At 43.6% G+C, this 17721-nt stretch overlaps 1 protein-coding gene across 2 annotated transcripts in view; it reads right to left on the bottom strand.

Moving 5' to 3' along the window:
- The window catches only part of LOC138262083 (anterior gradient protein 3), a 67806-nt gene that overhangs the window by 30174 nt on the left and 19911 nt on the right, over nucleotides 1–17721 (bottom strand). For both annotated transcript variants that reach the window (XM_069211814.1, XM_069211813.1), the window contains exons 3-4: nucleotides 5587–5650; nucleotides 3757–3809 (exon numbers count right to left, since the gene is read on the bottom strand). In XM_069211814.1, coding sequence (XP_069067915.1) covers nucleotides 3757–3809; nucleotides 5587–5650 — 117 coding nt within the window. The remainder of the gene's footprint in view (nucleotides 1–3756; nucleotides 3810–5586; nucleotides 5651–17721) is intronic.

Below are 17721 nucleotides of genomic sequence, written 5' to 3' on the forward strand. Positions count from 1 at the left end.
TAGTGATCAGAACCGAGCCCCTTATTTGGAGTCTCATATTACTCCTGATGCCTGGCTTTCCCATTTTAAAGAACTGAACGGCTCTCCATTGGCTCTCAATGCCCCAAATCTGGGACAGCTGACAACATCTTATTCACCCGCGTCCTCTTTGCCCCTCTTTACACTGAACGAAACCGCCCTGGCCATCACAGCCCAAAAAGCAGCGAAGGCCCCTGGGTCGGATGGGATTCCTTCTGATATGTTTAAAGCAGACCTGAATACCTGGAGCCCGTATATTAATAGGCTTTCTAATGCCATTTTGATAACCAGATCCTACCCTGACTCATGGAAAGAGGCTATTATCGTGCCTATCTATAAGAAAGGAGAGAGGAATTCCCCGAGAAACTACAGACCCATCAGCCTCCTTGACAATCTCCCAAAAATATTTTGCCACCAATTGTTGAGCAGGCTGAGTAAATGGATAGTGGATAACCAAATTTTAAATCATCTCCAAGCGGGCTTCAGAGAAAAAATCAGCACAATAGACCAGATATTTCGCTTTATCTCTATTAAATGGAAAGTTGTCGATGTGAATTCAGGCCACCTATTTGTAGCTTTTGTTGACTTAAAATCAGCTTTCGATTTGGTAACTCGCAATAAACTATGGGAGGTCTTGTCTAAAATGGGAGTCCCTTGCCCTATTTTAAATATCATTAGAGATCTCTATACTGGAAATTATGGTAGAATCAGATGGGGCCAGCATGGCGAACTAACTGAAAAATGTCCCACTGTTCGTGGTGTGAGGCAAGGTTGTGTACTCGCCCCTACCTTATTCCTCCTTTTCATAAACGCATGCATTCCGTATCTTATAGAGTGCTCCAATGACGCCCCCAAAATAGGAGGCCTCCTATTTGCTGATGACACCTTGTTGATATCCCAAACAGCCACAGGTCTCACAATCCTGCTTTCAAGATTTATGACCTTTTGTAATGACCACGGCTTGGAAATCAACCGATCAAAAACTAAGTGTATGGTGTTTGGGGATATAAAAGGTAGGATGCGGCGCCCCATTTATTTAGAGGACGCCGCATTGGAAAGAGTTGGCGATTTTGAATATCTAGGCCTGAAATTAGAAGATTCGCACAAATGGCATTCTCATCTTCAGAAAGCAAATGTCCGCTTGAAACAACGGACGAGCGGTATCATAAGATTTGCAGCTAGATCTCCCAGCTTTGCCGTGACACCCGCAATTGAAATTTACAAATCACAAGCAAGGGGGGGAGCCCTTTATGGAGCCGAGCTGTGGGGCCACTGTAATCTAGATGATCTGATAAAAGTGGAAAACTCTTTTTTAAGGTCCCTGCTAGGAGTTCCTTCTAGCACCCCAATGCTCCCCATTCGAATGGACCTAAACTTGCCTCCCATTTGCCAGATTGCTGCGCTTAGGCCTTTGTTGTATTGGATCCGTCTATGGTCATTAGACTCTCTTATTCCCTGTAGATGTGGGCTAGTCAACCTGATGGCCAATAATACTAGTCCAAAAATCAAGTGGTGTGTGTATGTAGAAGGGATTTTCACACTACTTGGCTTGGGGTCTTACTGGAAGGATCCGCTATCCATTCCAAAAAACGCAACACAGACACTGAAGGATGCGTTTTGGCTCCATGTGCATCTTTCACAACTGTCTGCTGTCTCACCATCATCCATGACGGGCAGTTTCTTACAAATAAAATGCCATTATGAATCTGCGCAATATATGGACATAGTTCTCTCTCCATGTGCACGTGCATTGTACATTAGATTTAGGGTAGGTTCTCTCCCTTTGCACATCCTAACACATAAATGGGCCAACACTAGCTGCACTTCGAAGATGTGCCCAATGGGTTGTGCCAGGGAAGAATCTTTTACCCACATTCTCTTTCAATGTCCTGCATACCAAAACCAGAGAGCTCGTTGGATTATCCCCTTGTATAGGAAAATGTTTTTTAAGAACTGTCCACTGGCCTTGAGAATTTTTTTATCTGATCCATCCGTTCTAGTGGTTTGTTGCCTGGCAAAATACTTAGGGGCATATTTATACTCTGTTTGCGCAGAATTTGCATTGTTTTTTTCGACGCAAATTCGGCGCAAAACTAACGCCATATTTATACTTTGGCGTTAGACGCGTCTAGCGCCAAAGTATGAGGAATGAGCGTCATTTTTTTGCGTGAACGCCTTCCTTGCGTTAATGAGATGCAAGGTAGGCGTTCCCGTCTAAAAAAATGACTGCGACGCAAATGTGTCGTATTTATACTCCCGAGCAAAAATCACGCCGGGAGTGGGCGGGGCAAAAAACCCTGCATTTGCGCCTCTTTTTAACGCCTGGGTCAGGGCAGGCGTTAAGGGACCTGTGGGCTCAAAATGAGCCCACAGCTGCCCTCCCATGCCCCCAGGGACCCCCCCTGCCACCCTTGCCCACCCCAGGAGGACACCCAAGGATGGAGGGACCCATCCCAGGGACATTCAGGTAAGTTCAGGTAAGTATACATTTTTATTTTTTTTATATTTTTTTTTGGCATAGGGGGGCCTGATTTGTGCCCCCCTACATGCCTCAATGCCCAATGGCCATGCCCAGGGGACATAAGTCCCCTGGGCATGGCCATTGGGCAAGGGGGCATGACTCCTGTCTTTACTAAGACAGGAGTCATGTAAATGGCGTCGTTAAAAATGGCGCAAATCGGGTGGAGGCGATTTTTTAGCGTCAACCTGACTTGCACCATTTTTAAGACGCCCTAACGCCATTTTCCCCAACCCCGGCGCTGCCTGGTGTACGTGGTTTTTTTCCACGCACACCAGGCAGCGCCGGTCTGCTAGCGCCGGCTAACGCCATTCAATAAATACGGCGCCCGCATGTCGCTTCAGAATGGCGTTAGCCGGCGCTAAACTTTTTGACGCTAAACTGCGTTAGTGCAGTTTAGCGTCAAAAAGTATAAATACGGGCCTTAGATTCCATCTGGCACTGTAGATTGAAAATGCTTAAAAAAATAGAGGTAAACTCGACCATAGATGTGGGGAGCGGTTGTTGATGAACTCATTAGTGAATTTTAATGCAGGCACCTATTACCTTTTACTGCTTAAAGTATTTTTATGCCTAGACTTTTTTTTTTATATATATATTTTTTTCTTTTAAGCAGAAATGTCTTATTATATTTAATGTGACCGGCCAAGCCTGTATCTGATTTTCGATATTTATCATGCAAAATGTTTGTATTCCTACATGATCTTTTAATATGGTTTGAAATTTTTAAAGGAAGAATTTTTATGGTTAATATATGCACTTTTAATATTTAAAAACATTTTTAATGTATAGATATTCTTATATTCTTAAATAGAAATGTTTCCTTTTGTGACATGTTCGGTTAGGCTTGTATTTGAATCTTGATGCCCAACATGCAAATCTTTGCACCATCACATGATTTTATAATATGGCTCGAACTTCCAGAAGGAAAACTCCCATGATTAACATCTTTTTATGTAGTTCAACTTCTTATGTTCGAAATCTTCTGTTTATAACTTGCTGCTTTGTAAAACTGTGAATTGTGGTGTGCTTTTATGGTATTTACTTTTACCGAAATAAAGCTGACGAACGAACGAACGAAAGCACTCCGTTTATTGAACAGCACTGTGCACTATTCTAGGTTTTGTGCCCTTTGCGGGTTAATAATTGTACAATAAAAGGGTACTTTAAAGCATTGTATTTGACTTCTGTAACGTAGATTAATGAATAGCAAAAAATACCTTGGCAGTATTGACAATCTTCCAAGTGATGAATCACCATCAATGGCTTGTTGCTGAAAAGAAAACGATTTGTTTATATAATAAAAATACTACTACTATTACTAATAGTAATAGTAAAACAGTTTGTTACAGTAAAGCAGACATCTCTAGTTACCTAGTAATAACCAGGACCTTCGTAGGATCATAAAGTAATAGAAGAAAAGCATTTCCCTTTACAAAGATTTGCACGTTTACATTTCAAAAGAGCATATTTTGGTTAAAAAATAAAAAAGGAATATGGCTGACCTCTAACAGTGCACAGGAAAGCAAAACGGATAAAAATAATTTAAAGGAGTTCGGACAGGCAAGAGGTTCTTGGGTGGGAGGTGGAATGGAGAGTACAGAGTGATATGGTGCAGAGAGGAGCAGGGAGAGAAATGAGTTGCCCTCATGCACTTACAGCAAGGTCTGACATCAGCAGTGAAAGTCTATCTCCTCCATTCAAAACTCTGTGAGATCACAATGCTTCTCGGTAGGGCAAACACAAGATAAGGGATGAAAACCTTTAAATTAGGTGCAGGGAAATGAGACAGACAGCAATGCTATCCAGTCATGTGAAAGACATAGACCGAAAGCCCACTCTAAGTGTATCTTATGTATTAAAGATAATAGGTCGGCCTCCATAACTGTGGTGAGGTATAAAAGAAAAGTTTTCCCCACTTTGAAAATGTTTTCCCAGTGGAGAAAAAATACAAACCTCTAAAAGTATAATTGCAAAAGTAGATGTGTTTGTGCAAATGCACACTGTGTGCAATAAGTAATGCAGAAGTGATACTGCAGCTACTTAATGAGGATTGCACATATACATTTTGTAACTTGCAACTTGTGCAAATATGCAGAAGAACTCTTAAAAAATTTCTGAATTAAAAAAAAAGTGTTAATCAGCACCCATTTTAGGAAGAAATCCTACAGCTGCAGATGCACAAATATTGAAGGAATCGGTTCTTCTTTAATAAATTGTGAGGAGAATAACGTTTTTCGTGAGGACCTAACAAACAATAGCACAATAAGTTGACATTGTGTGATACATAACAGTTTAAGAGAGTTCTGATTCATCATGTTACAGTTATTACAAACCCACTATTCACTGCATTCATTGTTAGTATGAATGCCGCCTGCAAAGGCTGGTGGCTTATGCACAGTGGGAAATATGTGAAAATAACAGTGCTGTTGTCTGCCGTGCATCGTTTTTGCCCAGTCGACGCTAAATTGGAAGGCGAAGCTCAGGGAAAATGGTCTTTCTGTTTTTGGGATGCGCCTCCTTATTAAGCTCTGTAGTCTACATGAGCAACAACGTGTTTCTTGTGATGTTAGACCTTTCATATTCTTTTAGTGTAGAATCGGTTACGTTATTTTTTTCCTGTTTCTTTTTCTTTTTCCTTCTTTTGAGACATTGGGCTTTTTGCACAGCGAAATCATAAACAAACTAAACTTCTTTTAAGTCAAAAGTGATGATAATAACTACTGTCCACACATGATATGAGGTATAAATCCGTCAACTTTTCGACTTTACCTTAACTTCATTTGGATTTCTGACTGCTGGTCGAAGATTCACAAGCAAGTATATGGCTGCAATCTGTAACAGCTAGACCGTTTGTATAACACAAGGTAACGTGGTTTAATCTCTGTCAAATGTCAAAAACTGAACAATTTGTTTTTTTAATGTTACATGAATTTGAATGGAAAGTTCCACACATTTTTCCACATCTCTCTGTTCTCGATAACAATACATTCTCTTGTTGTCGTGTCGATTCTATAGAAGGAACAATTTAAGGTAATTCATTATTTTACCTCTGTTTTGCTTGATAGAGGCCTTCTTCATATGTCTGCACCCACGTAATGTCGTCACCCCAGCCTGTAATAAAAATAGTTGCATGAGTAATACACGATTTACGCAAAGCGGTTGGTTCTGACTGACATACCAACTACTCAATTTTTCATCCCAAATGTCTTAGTTTTAATATTGAATACATTTTAATATTGTCTATTACCATTCTATTTTTTACTCATGTTTATTTAGATGTTGTTTTGGGGCTTCTCACAATTAAATTGTTCCCTTTCAGCCCTATATAATAAGTTTTAGTCTATCCAGCCCCAATATAAATATGACATACTATTATTTACGTACATGCGTAGAGTGGGGCCGTTAGTCAACCGTCATCAACCATAGGTTGCCCGGCTTGCCACTCAGATTTTAAATCAGTCCACAGGACATCATAAGTAGAGTGGGTAATGGGTCTGAACCCTCAGCTCATTGGCTTTGTTCCAATGCCATTCTCATTTGGGTCCGTCCACAATACAGCTATTCAGTGACTGAATTACCATGCAGTGTGAATGAAGGCATTTTGCCACATCAGTATCGGCATCTACGGCAGGAAGCGGCAAACAGCACCACCACTGAGCTCCACACACAAGCCCTCCAGGGACATTTTTGTGCTGGGACAAGTAGTGAGCATGGAGAAAGCATTACTGCCCCACGCATAGAGGAGAACTGCATAGTGAACACTATTTACGATAAAAACAGTAAGTCAATTCCTGTATAAAACAAGGATCTTAAGGACAGGCTAAGATGATGGCCCACAGCTCAGCATTTCAGCATTTCAGCGTTCCATGAAATAACTGATGTGGGTCCTTTCTGGTCCTTTCTGGGTTTGAAACTGTAATATTAACCAGCTAGCTTATTACCCTTTGCTTTCCCAGACGGGAGATGGTCTTATATCTAGCTTAACTTGATACTTGCTTGCTCTCTGTGCACATATATCGGATGTCAGTCAGCAAGAAAACAGGACGATATGAAGAAGGTGCAAGAGGGTCTGAAACAGTATGGCCATGGTCCTTTCCACCACTTGAATAAACGGGACAATAGGCACAAATAATATACAATACAGTGTGAGTCGTACCTCACTCTCTTGCACTTAAGACTATCATATGCCAATGCAATTGATTTGAATTGGTTTGAATATACTATAACATCAAATTTTAAGTGCTGCCCAATCTTTATGAGGATACTACAACCACCAGCATTCAGCTTCAAAAAGCCATGTTTTGCCCTTCCCCATATATTAAGTAGTTAGAGACACAATTCATTCTCAATGTTTCCATGAAAGATATTTTATTCCTAATGTATGAGCAAAATAAAAACCTTAATATCGCTAGTTCTGTATATATATATATATATATATATATATATAAAAACACGATGCTGAGGCTCGGTTCCAGTTGACTCCAAGGGTTCAATTTTATTTTAAAACGGCAGCACCACCCAAATCCTGACGCGTTTCGACTAAATGTCTTAATCATAGGTAACGCGTCAGGATTTGGGTGGTGCTGCCGTTTTAAAATAAAATTGAACCCTTGGAGTCAACTGGAACCGAGCCTCAGCATCGTGTTTTTGTGTTTGTTACTGGGATACTCCACCCTTTGCGCTGAGGCCCCCTGCAGGGTTGTGTGCCCCTGATGGAGAATTTTGACTGTCTTGTATATATATATATATATATATATATATATATATAGGTATCTTGCAATACAAAGAATATTGTTCAAAGATGGTGTTCACATTTATTTATGGCACTGTAGCATAATATTTTTAATTTCTATGGCCTTTCCTCTGTTTTCATAGCGGTATTTACCCATTTTATGTCAGTGATACAGACTTTGAATCAGCGATTAAGAGAAAATCTTCCAATAGCTGCATTAAATGATTGCAATCATTACAGTCAACTGAAGGCACTCAGCAGCATGGAATCAATGAGAGAATGACAATATTGAGTGATGTCATCTATGGTCAAAATTGTCTGCACTAAAATGATCCAAGTGATAGAAATTGTTGGAAATGGGGTCTCTTTTTGGCAGTCAGTTTACACCCTATTCAAGTAGGGACCCTCACTTTAGTCAGGGTAAGCGAGTCACACTCCTACGATAAACCCTGCTCACTGCCTTGGTAGCTTGACACAAGCAGTCAAGAGGCACTGCGTTAAGTATTAGTACTCAGCCCCAGTAACACAGTGAAAACACTACAAAGGGTCACCACAGCAGTTTAGCAAAATAGCTAATATTTATCTAAGTAAAATGAAACCAAAACAACAATAATCCAACATACACAAGCAAAAATATTAATTTTTAAAGATAAAATCCCAATAAAGTGCTTCGAAACACACTAGCTCCAACTGATGCTATCACAGCTTTGTGACGGAGTCATTCCTAAGAGCCCATTGCCACTCCTGATGGAGTGCAGTGCCGGTCATGGACTCGCACAGACCCCAGGTACAGTGCCTTATAGGCAAGGCAGAGTCAAAGATGTGGCATGGAGTCGGGGATGAGAGGAGTCGCTGGAGCCGGTGCGGCATTGGTTCCGTACTGTGATCTGGGATGAAAAATCAAGACTGCAAGGAAGGACATACTCCAGAAGCACATCAACTCCTCCGCACACAACTGTAAGGAACTCTTCTTAGTCATCAACGAGTTCACAGATCCCCCCTCCAAAGCCACTAGCATCCCCCCATCATAGGACCTCTGTGACAAACTCCTTTTTCCACCACAAGATCCAAGATACTAACAACAGCTTCCTCCCGGAAAATCCTGGCCCTGGAACCTGTGAGTGACACCCTTTCCCCAGAACACACCCAGACCATCCATAGCTGGTCCACGCTCACCACAGAGGAAACAGTCAACATCATAAACAGCACCTACTCTGGAGTCCCCTCGGGCCCCTGCCCGCACCACATATATATCAGAACCAGCGCATCCATCACCCCTGACCTCTGAAACACAATCAACTGCTCCATCAACACGGGCACCTTCCTTGAGGACTAGAAACACGCCGAAATACGTCCTCTCCTGAAGAAACCTATGGCTGACCCATCAGAACTAAAGAATTTCCAGCCCATTTCGCTGCTACCCTACTCTGCCAAAGTACTGGAGAAAGCAATAAATGCACAACTATGGAATTTCATCGAGGCAAACCACTCCCTGGGCAGCTCCCAGTCCGGCTTCTGCAACAACCACAGCACAGAGACAGCCCTCCTGGCAGCCACCAATGACATCAGATCACTTCTAGACTGTGGCCACACTGCAGCACTCATACTCCTCGACCTCTCTGCAGCATTTGACACGGTCTCCAACAGCACTCTGTGCACAAGACTCCACAACATAGGAATCCAAGAAAGAGCACGGGAATGGATCCACTCCTTCCTCTCTGGGAGGACACAGAGGGTCAGACTCTCACCGTGCACTTCCAGACCCACAGGAGTGAACCGGGGAGTCCCCCAAAGTTCCTCACTGAGTCCCACACTGTTTAACATATACATGGCCTCTCTCGCTGCCATCGTCCGAAGCCACGGTATGAACATCGTGTCATATGCCGATGACACACAACTCATCATTTCCCTCACGGAAGACCCAGACACGTCCAAAAGGAACTTCCACTCAGGAATGGAAGCCTTTGCTACCTGGATGAGAGAAAGCTGCCTCAAGCTCAACTCTGACAAGATTGAGCTCATCATCTTCGGAAACACCACGTCAGCTTAGGACGACTCCTGGTGGCCCACACCCCTCAGCACCCCCGTGCACCGACTGAGCACAGCCGCAACTTAGGATTCATCCCAAACGCCTCCCTATCCATGACCCACCAGGTAAACTCTGTCGCCTCCTCCCACACACTCCATAAACTTCGAAAGATCTTCAGATGGATCCCAACAGACAGTCACCCACGCCTTGGACACTAGCAAGCTCAACTACGGGAATGCCCTCTATGCCGGCACCACAACTAGGAACATCAAAAAACTACAACTCATCCAGAATGCCACCCCAGATTCATTCTGGACCTCCCTTGCCGAGAACACATCTCCCAACACCCGAGGACCCTCCACTAGCTACCGGTCGAAAAGCGAATCACCTTCAAGGTTCTCACCCACACGTACAAGGTCATACATAACGCAGGACGAGCCTACCTAAACCACCGTGTCTCCTTCCATACCCCCACCAGACCCCTCCGCTGTGCCTAGATGGCCCTGGCCACCATCCCTGGTAATCCCCAAAACCACCACTGGATGACGATCCTTCACCTACACTGCAGCAAAGAGCTGCAACAATCTCCCCCTGCACCTTAGACAAAGCCCATCACTCACTGTCTTCAGGAAGAACCTCAAAATGTGACTCTTCGGATGAGGCCCCTTCTCTCCCCCCTAGCACCTTGAGACCTTCATGGTTGAGTAGCCATGCTTTACAAATACTGATTGATTGATTGATTGATTGAGGTGAGGCAACAGTTCCTTACTGCTACGCAGGGCAGGTGAGGTGTTGGTTCCTTACAGAGGCAGAAGAGGTGAGGCAGTATTGGCAGAGAGGCATCCGTTCCTTTAGCTCCAATGGGGTCAATGAGTCCAGCAGGTCAAGACGCAATGAGACGACTTTGCGCTGTCATGGTCATGCCACGGGCCACAGGCACTGCTGCAGAGTTGGGTGTCACAGACGTCAGTAACACAGCACTCGGGACTCACAATGTTGCAGGACTTCAGGGCTATTGCGGTGGTGTTGGGCCAGCGGTGTCAGTCATGGTCATTGCGCTTTAGCAGGGACCACAGCCTCAGGTGCAGGTAGCGGCACAGAGTCAGGCAGCGGCGCAGGTTCTTGAGCCGTCCGGAGTCAATGTGCCTGTTCCTTCTTGTTTTATGACAAACTTCACTCCAAGGGCCCAGGAACTGGTGTGGGCACCTTTTGGCAAGTTAGGGTCCTTAGCAAGAGAACCCAGGTGCTGGCAGGTAAACTCTTTGATGTCCCCGAGACGTCTTCACAGAAGACAAGCTCAGTCCAAGCCCTTGGAGAAGCTTCACAAGCAGTATACACAGCAAAGTCGAGTCTTTGTCCTCTCCAAAGCAGAAGCAACAACTTCAGGCCACTCCAGCAAAGCACACAAAGCAAAGGGGCAGTACTCCTCCTCACAGCTCTTCAGCTCTTCTCCTTGGCAGAGTCCCCTCTTAATCCAGAAGTGTTCTAAAAGTCTGGGTTTTGGGTCCAATACTTATGCTCATTTCTGCCTTTGAAGTAGGCAAACTTCAAAGATAAGACTTTATAGTGCACAAGACCCTGGCTTTCCTGTCTTGGTCTCCGGAAGACTCTAGGGGATTGGATACCTCATTGTGTAAGGACAGGCACAGCCCTATTCAGGTGTAAGTGTCAGCTCTTCTCACCACTCTAGCCCAGGAAGACCTGTCAGGAGACGAGGGTACACCTCAGCTCTCTTTGTGTGTCTGTCTAGAGTCACAACCAGCTCAACTGTCATCCTGACCCAGACTTGTATTCCAAAGCGAGGGAGAGGCACAGAATGGTTATACAAGAAAATGGCCACTTTCTAAAACTGGCATTTTCAAACAGACAAGTTAACAAACACCTTCACTAAAAGGTATATTTTGGAAATGTGATTTCAGAGACCCCAAATGCCCATTTTTATCTGCTCCCAAAGGGAAATTACGCTTAAGGCAGTGGTTCCCAAACTTTTTCGACCCATGGCTCCCTTGACCTATTGGCCATTGGCTGCGGCTCCCTGTTATGTCACTTTTTTTGACGGGTGGGGGGATGTAAGCCAGGATTTGGGAGCACTTCCATTTTCCTTCCTAAAAAATAATTGGGATGAAGCTGATAAAGGGCTTCTGCGATAGGGACATGTCTTTAGTGGCTTGGAGTATGCACTGCCAGTAATCTGCTGCTGAAGGCCAGTGCACAACATTTTTATCACACTCTTTCTGCCTGCCATTGCGCTTTCTCCTTGTTCCTGGCAAGTAAAAAAAAAAAAGCACATTAGTATTTTTGATCTCAGATCCTCCAGCACCACACTTGGAAGTCCCATATATGACAATAGACCTGATTCAGGCCTCAAGGGGAGAAATACATTCTCCCGATTCTTATTTTTTCAATTTCCCGCTTTCCTCTTAAATATTGACATTTTTGTAATTTCATGATTACCCTCTTTTCTTGAGTAGCTGCAGAACACTGACAGAAGTGACACTCTATCATTGTCCTGATTGGGCCTGACCCTGCCTAAATGGACATACTCTTTATTTATTTGGCAAGACGTCATGTGCTAGTCCAAACCATTCCAGAAGCTGACAGCTGTGGCTTCCATAACATCCCCACATGGCATTCCCACATGGGTTACTCAGGGCTGCAAATGCACATTGCAAAACCCTAACAAGTTTGATTTTTGCACTGTGATTCTTTCTTTATCATACTACCGTACGGCTCTGTTCCAAACATAACATCTTTATAATGGAGCCGTATGGTAGTATGAAAGAGAAAGAGTCGCAGTGCTAACAGTGCTTAATTTGAGCCAGTGCTTTCCGCAGGGATTAATTTGAGCAGTTGGTTTCCGGTTTTCTGCATCAGACATTTAGGAAGAGCAAAAGATACATATGGGAAACGTGGAGGAAGAGAAACTAAAAAGCATCACTAAGGGAGAAAGTAGAAAGCTGCATGAGTGAGCTGAAGGAGTAGGGAGTGGCTGTAAATGGATTAAAGAGGCCCGAGAAGGCTCGCACATTTAAATGCAGCATCCGCTTGTTTCAAAAGAGAGCTTTCATCACCATCACATTTGTATCTACAAATTAAGCACTGGGTATACAGTGGGGGGCACAGCACTTATTTTTAAGGACTGGCACTTACGCCCATTTTTATGAAACGTTTGTGCTACATTTGCATTATTTTGTGACGCAAAAGCAGCAGCGCAGATTTACAAAATATACTTATATTTTGTGAGTTTGCACTGCTTTTGCATAAAAAAAAGACGCAAATGCGGCACAAACTTTTCATAAATATGGGCCTTAGTTTTCTGCATCAGTCATTTACTGTGAGCAAAGGCACATATGGGAAGGATGAAGAAAAAGAAGGACGTAAAAGCTCCACATTGGGAGAAAGATGCAAGAGTGAGCTGAAGGGGCAGGGAGAGGCTGTAAATGGATTGAAGAGGCCCAAGATGGCTTTAGGATTACTGCTGCCTCAATATTCTGTGCATGCATATTTAACTGCAGCAGCCACATGTTTCAGAGGAGAGCTTTCAGGCATGTTTTTATTTATAAATATTTAAACACTGAGTGGAAACAAATCAAACTTGATGGGTTTTACAATTTACTATGTAACATTGCAAAACCCTAACAAGTTTGATTTATTTCCACTGTGATTCTTTCTTTTTAATACTACTGTTTGGCTCCATTCTAAACGTAACTTGTCCTTAGAATGGAGCCGTACCGTAGTATGAAACAGAAATAATTGCAGTGCAGATAAATCAAACTTGTTAGGTTTTTGCAATGTTATGATGTCTATTGTAAAATCCATCAAGTTTGATTTGTTTCCACTGCAAGTCTTTCTCTGTCATACTACCATGCAGCTTTGTTAGCTGTACCGTAGTATGAAAGAGAGACTTGCAGTGGAAACAAATCAAACTTGATGGGTTTTACACTTTACAACATAACATTGCAAAACCCTAACAAGTTTGATTTATTTCCACTGTGATTCTTTCGTTTTCATACTCCTGTAAAGCCTCATTCTAAATGTGATGTATTTTTAGAATGGGGCCCTACGGTAGTATGAAAATTAAAGCATTTCAGTGTTCCTTAGAAGTGTGCAGCGCCCCTGGTGAGTTCTGATGGCGCACCAGGGAGCCACGGCGCACACTTTGGGAAACACTGGCTTAAGGGATATTTCAGGGCAATCCCCATGTTAACCTATGCAAGAGATAGGCCTTACAATGACGAAAAACGAAATGGGTAGTATTTCACTATCAGGACATGTAAAACACACCAGTACATGTCTTACCTTTTAAATACACTGCACCCTGCCATGGGGCTACCTGGGGCCTACCTTAGGGGTGCTTTACATGTACTAAAGGGGAAGGTTTGGGTTTGGCAAGTTGGTGCACTTGCCAGGTCGACATTGCAGTTTAAAACCGCACACACAAACAGTGCAATGGCAGGTCTGAGACATGTTTACAGGGCTACTTATGTGGGTGTCACAATCAGTGTTGCAGGCCCACTAGTTGCATTTGATTTACAGGGCCTGGACACACAAGGTACGCTATACTAGGCACTCACTAGTAAATCACATAATGCCAATTATGGGTAACCAATCATAATTACAATTTACACAGGGAGCAATTGAACTTTAGCACTGATCAGCAGCGGTAAAGTGCCCAAAGTATCAAAACCAGCAAAATCTAAATACAGCATACAGTCACAAATACAAGAGGCAGAGGAAAAAAGACAAGGGAAACCATACCAAGGATGCCAGGTCTAACAGAGATGATTAATTTTACTTTCATAGTCCCTTTGATTTTTGGTCCTGTTATCATCCAATAGTTTTCATTGAGATCAACATTTAAGCAACCTTGCATCACTTCCCTAAATCATACACCTTCACTGATTTCAATAGGATTTGGCTCAAAAACAGGCGGCTAATCAGCATACTTAAAGATCTGGTGACTCCAGGGTACAACAAATACTGCCTGGATCTCAGGTCAGGGACATCGCTTGAAATCATCTTCATCACATCGAACAGTCTAAGTTTTGGGGATGTAACCTGTGGGAAACCATTTTTGTTATGATGTATTGCTTCCGAAAGGTCAGTGTCCAATGCCATAGAGCAGTGTTTCCCAAAGTCTGCTGGCACCTAGGAAAACCTACCAAACCTGCACATTTTTGAAAAGTAGGCCCCTAGAGGAATCCACGATGAGGTGACTTGTGGGGCTCGGACCAGGTTCTGTTACCCAGAATCCTTTGCAAACCTCAAAATTTGGCCAAAGAAACACTTTTTCCTCTCATTTCGGTGACAGAAAGTTCTGGAATATGAGAGGAGCCACAAATTTCCTTCCACCCAGCACTCCCCCAAGTCTCCCTATAAAAATGATCCCTCACTTGTGTGGGTAGGCCTAGTGCCTGCGACAGCAAATGTCCCAAAACACAACATGGACACATCAAAATTATCAAATACAAAACTACATGTTTGTTTTGTGGGGGAGCAACCTGCGTTTTTGGTCCTGGGCTCAGCAGCCATCTAGGAAAACCTACCAAACCCAGACATTTCTGAATCTTTGACACTTGAGGGAGTCCAGGGAGGTGTGACTTGCGTGGATCCCCCAATGATTTGGCCAGAATCCCCAGCTAACCTCAAATTTAGCTAAAAAAACACTTTTTTCACTCATTTCTGTGTGGGATCACAGCACCGGGACAACTTTCCTACCACCCAACGTTCCCCTCAGTCTCCTAGTAAAAATTATACCTCACATGTGTAGGTGGGCCAAGTGCCTGTGACAGGGAAGAGCCAAAAACATGTCGAAATTGAGGGGGAACCAAAGCAGGTCCAAAAGGGCAGTTTGAAAAAAAACATTTTTAGGCTGATAAGTGGGGCAATGTTGGGTGGTAGGAATTTTGTAGATTCCTTTTTTTTGAAGGTTCCATCACAAAAATGTTTGAAAAATGTGTGATTTCCAGCAAAGTTAGAGTTTTGCAGGGCATTGTGGGTAAGAAAATGGTGCGGGTGCATGAGAAGCACACCACCCTGGAATCAACCAGATGTTTAGTTTTCAGATGTGCCTGGGTCTTGTGGATTTTTCTACATGGCAGCGTCCCAAAGTCAAAAAAGTGCAGCCCTCACCATTCCAAGTGGGACAATTTTGAGAGTTACCAAGCTCTCATGGCCCAAATGTAAAACCAAAACCCCAAATAATCAAATGTCTTCTTGCTTGCTGTGGGATAAAATGTTTTAGTGTGCGGGGGAGAGCTGAAAGACTGTTACCCCCTTCAGTAGGTGTGGGGGCATAACCAGGCACATACTGGTTGGTAGTCACCACCCCACTATTTTTTTTTTTTATTCCATGCCATCTAGTAGACTTTCTGCCCCCCCGGGTGTGGATCAGTGGTAATTGCCCCATCTGCCCACTGGTGGGCAGAACAACTTTGGCCCCATTTATTTGGCCATACCCCCACCCTCTTATTTTGAAAAGAAATCTTCCCTAGTCTCTGGTGGGCTATCTGCCCCCCTTGGGGGAAGATGGGCCTTCCATAAATAGGCCGATCTTCCCCCAAGGGGGGCAGATATGGCCAACAGTAATTTGCCCCATGGGGAGCGACCCTTGCCCACGGGTCAGCCCCCCCAAACAAAACACACACATACACACACCAATCCCTGGCGTCTAGTGATTTCTACACTTTCTACACCCCTTGAGGGCAGATTGGCCTAACAAAAATAGGCTGATTTGCCCCCAAGGGGTGTAGAAATGGCCTAGAAACAATTTGGCCCCCCAGGAAGCGACCCTTGCTGAAGGGGTCGCTCCCTAAACATAAAAGAAAAAAAAATCCCTGGTGTCTAGGGGTATTTCTGGACCCCCTGGGGGCAGATCAGCCTAATTATATTAGGTCGATCTGCCCCCGGGGGGCGAAATAGCCTAAAACTTATTTGCCTCCCTGGGGAGCGGCCCTTACCCAAGGGGCCGCTCCCCTTATGTTCATTTGAAAGAAAAAAATTCCCTGGTGTCTAGTGGTTTCTGCCCCCCGTGGGCAGATCAAGCGAATTATATTAGGCCGATCTGCCCCCAGGGGCGACAGAAATGGCCTAGAAACAATTTGGCCCCCAGGGAGCGACCCTTGCTGAAGGGGTCGCTCCCTAAACATAAAAGAAAAAAAATCCCTGGTGTCCAGGGTTTTTTCTGCTGCTCCTCTTATGTTCATTAAAAAAAAAAAAAATCCCTGGTGTCCAGTGGGCATTTCGGGCTTAGAAATGCTTGCAGAGACATGAAAGCAAAGGAAAGGCCTTTCCTTTCCTATCATGTCTCTGCTGGCCCCCTCCTCCTGAGCGGAAGAGAAATGCTGAGCATTTCTCTTCCGCAATCCAGAGCGATGGGAGGTGACCTCTAATGAGGTCAGCACGCTTTTGCGTGCTGAGGTCATCAGACGTCACTGGATGGGTTGGGGGGGTGGGGTGGAAGGGGAAGCGATTCCCCTTTCAGCCCTGACCTGGGGGAATAGGGGAGTGGGGGAGCGGCCCTCGGGGGAGCGCTAGCACTTCCTCCGAGGGCTGGTACACGGACGTAATGGTTATGTCCATGGCGCTTGAGAGGCACAGCCACGGACGTAACCATTATGTCCGTGGCAGCAAAGGGGTTAAACTGGCATATTTCATGTGCCGGATATTGTTGAATTTTACTCTGTTTTCTATTAATATGCAAGCCTTAATATCTATAACTTCTACTTTCTAGTATAGGTTTTTCAGCTTCTACTTATGATTTGAAACAGTGGTATCTAGTGCCAAATGAGATGTCACACAATGTAGGCAAGGCAAATTTCTAACTTTTAGTGCTGCTTGATGTACCTGCAATATATGAGTATGTAAAATGTTCAAAGATGTGCTATTCAAGGTTTGTTAAATTGTTATCAAACTTCAACAAATTTTCCAGCTGCATAGAGTTGTTGAAGGTTTATAAGTAATAATTCAATAAAATGTTTCACCAGAACATTTGCCCCTTACAAAGGATTTTTGAAAAATTCTAAATTTTATAAATACAGGAGGTGCCTAATTTGTCTCTATCACAAAAATAGCAGCACACAATACCTTGCACGCCAGTTCTTTCAATGTAGCTAGCTATTGTAATCGGCATACTGTGCTGCCCATATACTGCAGCAGGGATAGGATTTTTCAGAACAGGTTAATTGTTTTATATCAGTATATCTAAATTCATACATATTGAATCCTGTAGATGTTCACACTGAAGACCCCAGGTATGCTGCTGATGAGCGCTGTTTCGCAATGCTAAAACCCATACGAATTTATTGTAACTAATACTGATTATCCACTCACGTAAAAGTCACTGCTGGGCTGTGACTTTAAAGCACTTTAGCTGCTTATAAAAACATTTCTTGAAATGTCTTAAATTTACCTTGATTAACT

The sequence above is a fragment of the Pleurodeles waltl genome, chromosome 10 (assembly GCF_031143425.1).
Source record: "Pleurodeles waltl isolate 20211129_DDA chromosome 10, aPleWal1.hap1.20221129, whole genome shotgun sequence".
Classification (NCBI taxonomy): domain Eukaryota; kingdom Metazoa; phylum Chordata; class Amphibia; order Caudata; family Salamandridae; genus Pleurodeles; species Pleurodeles waltl.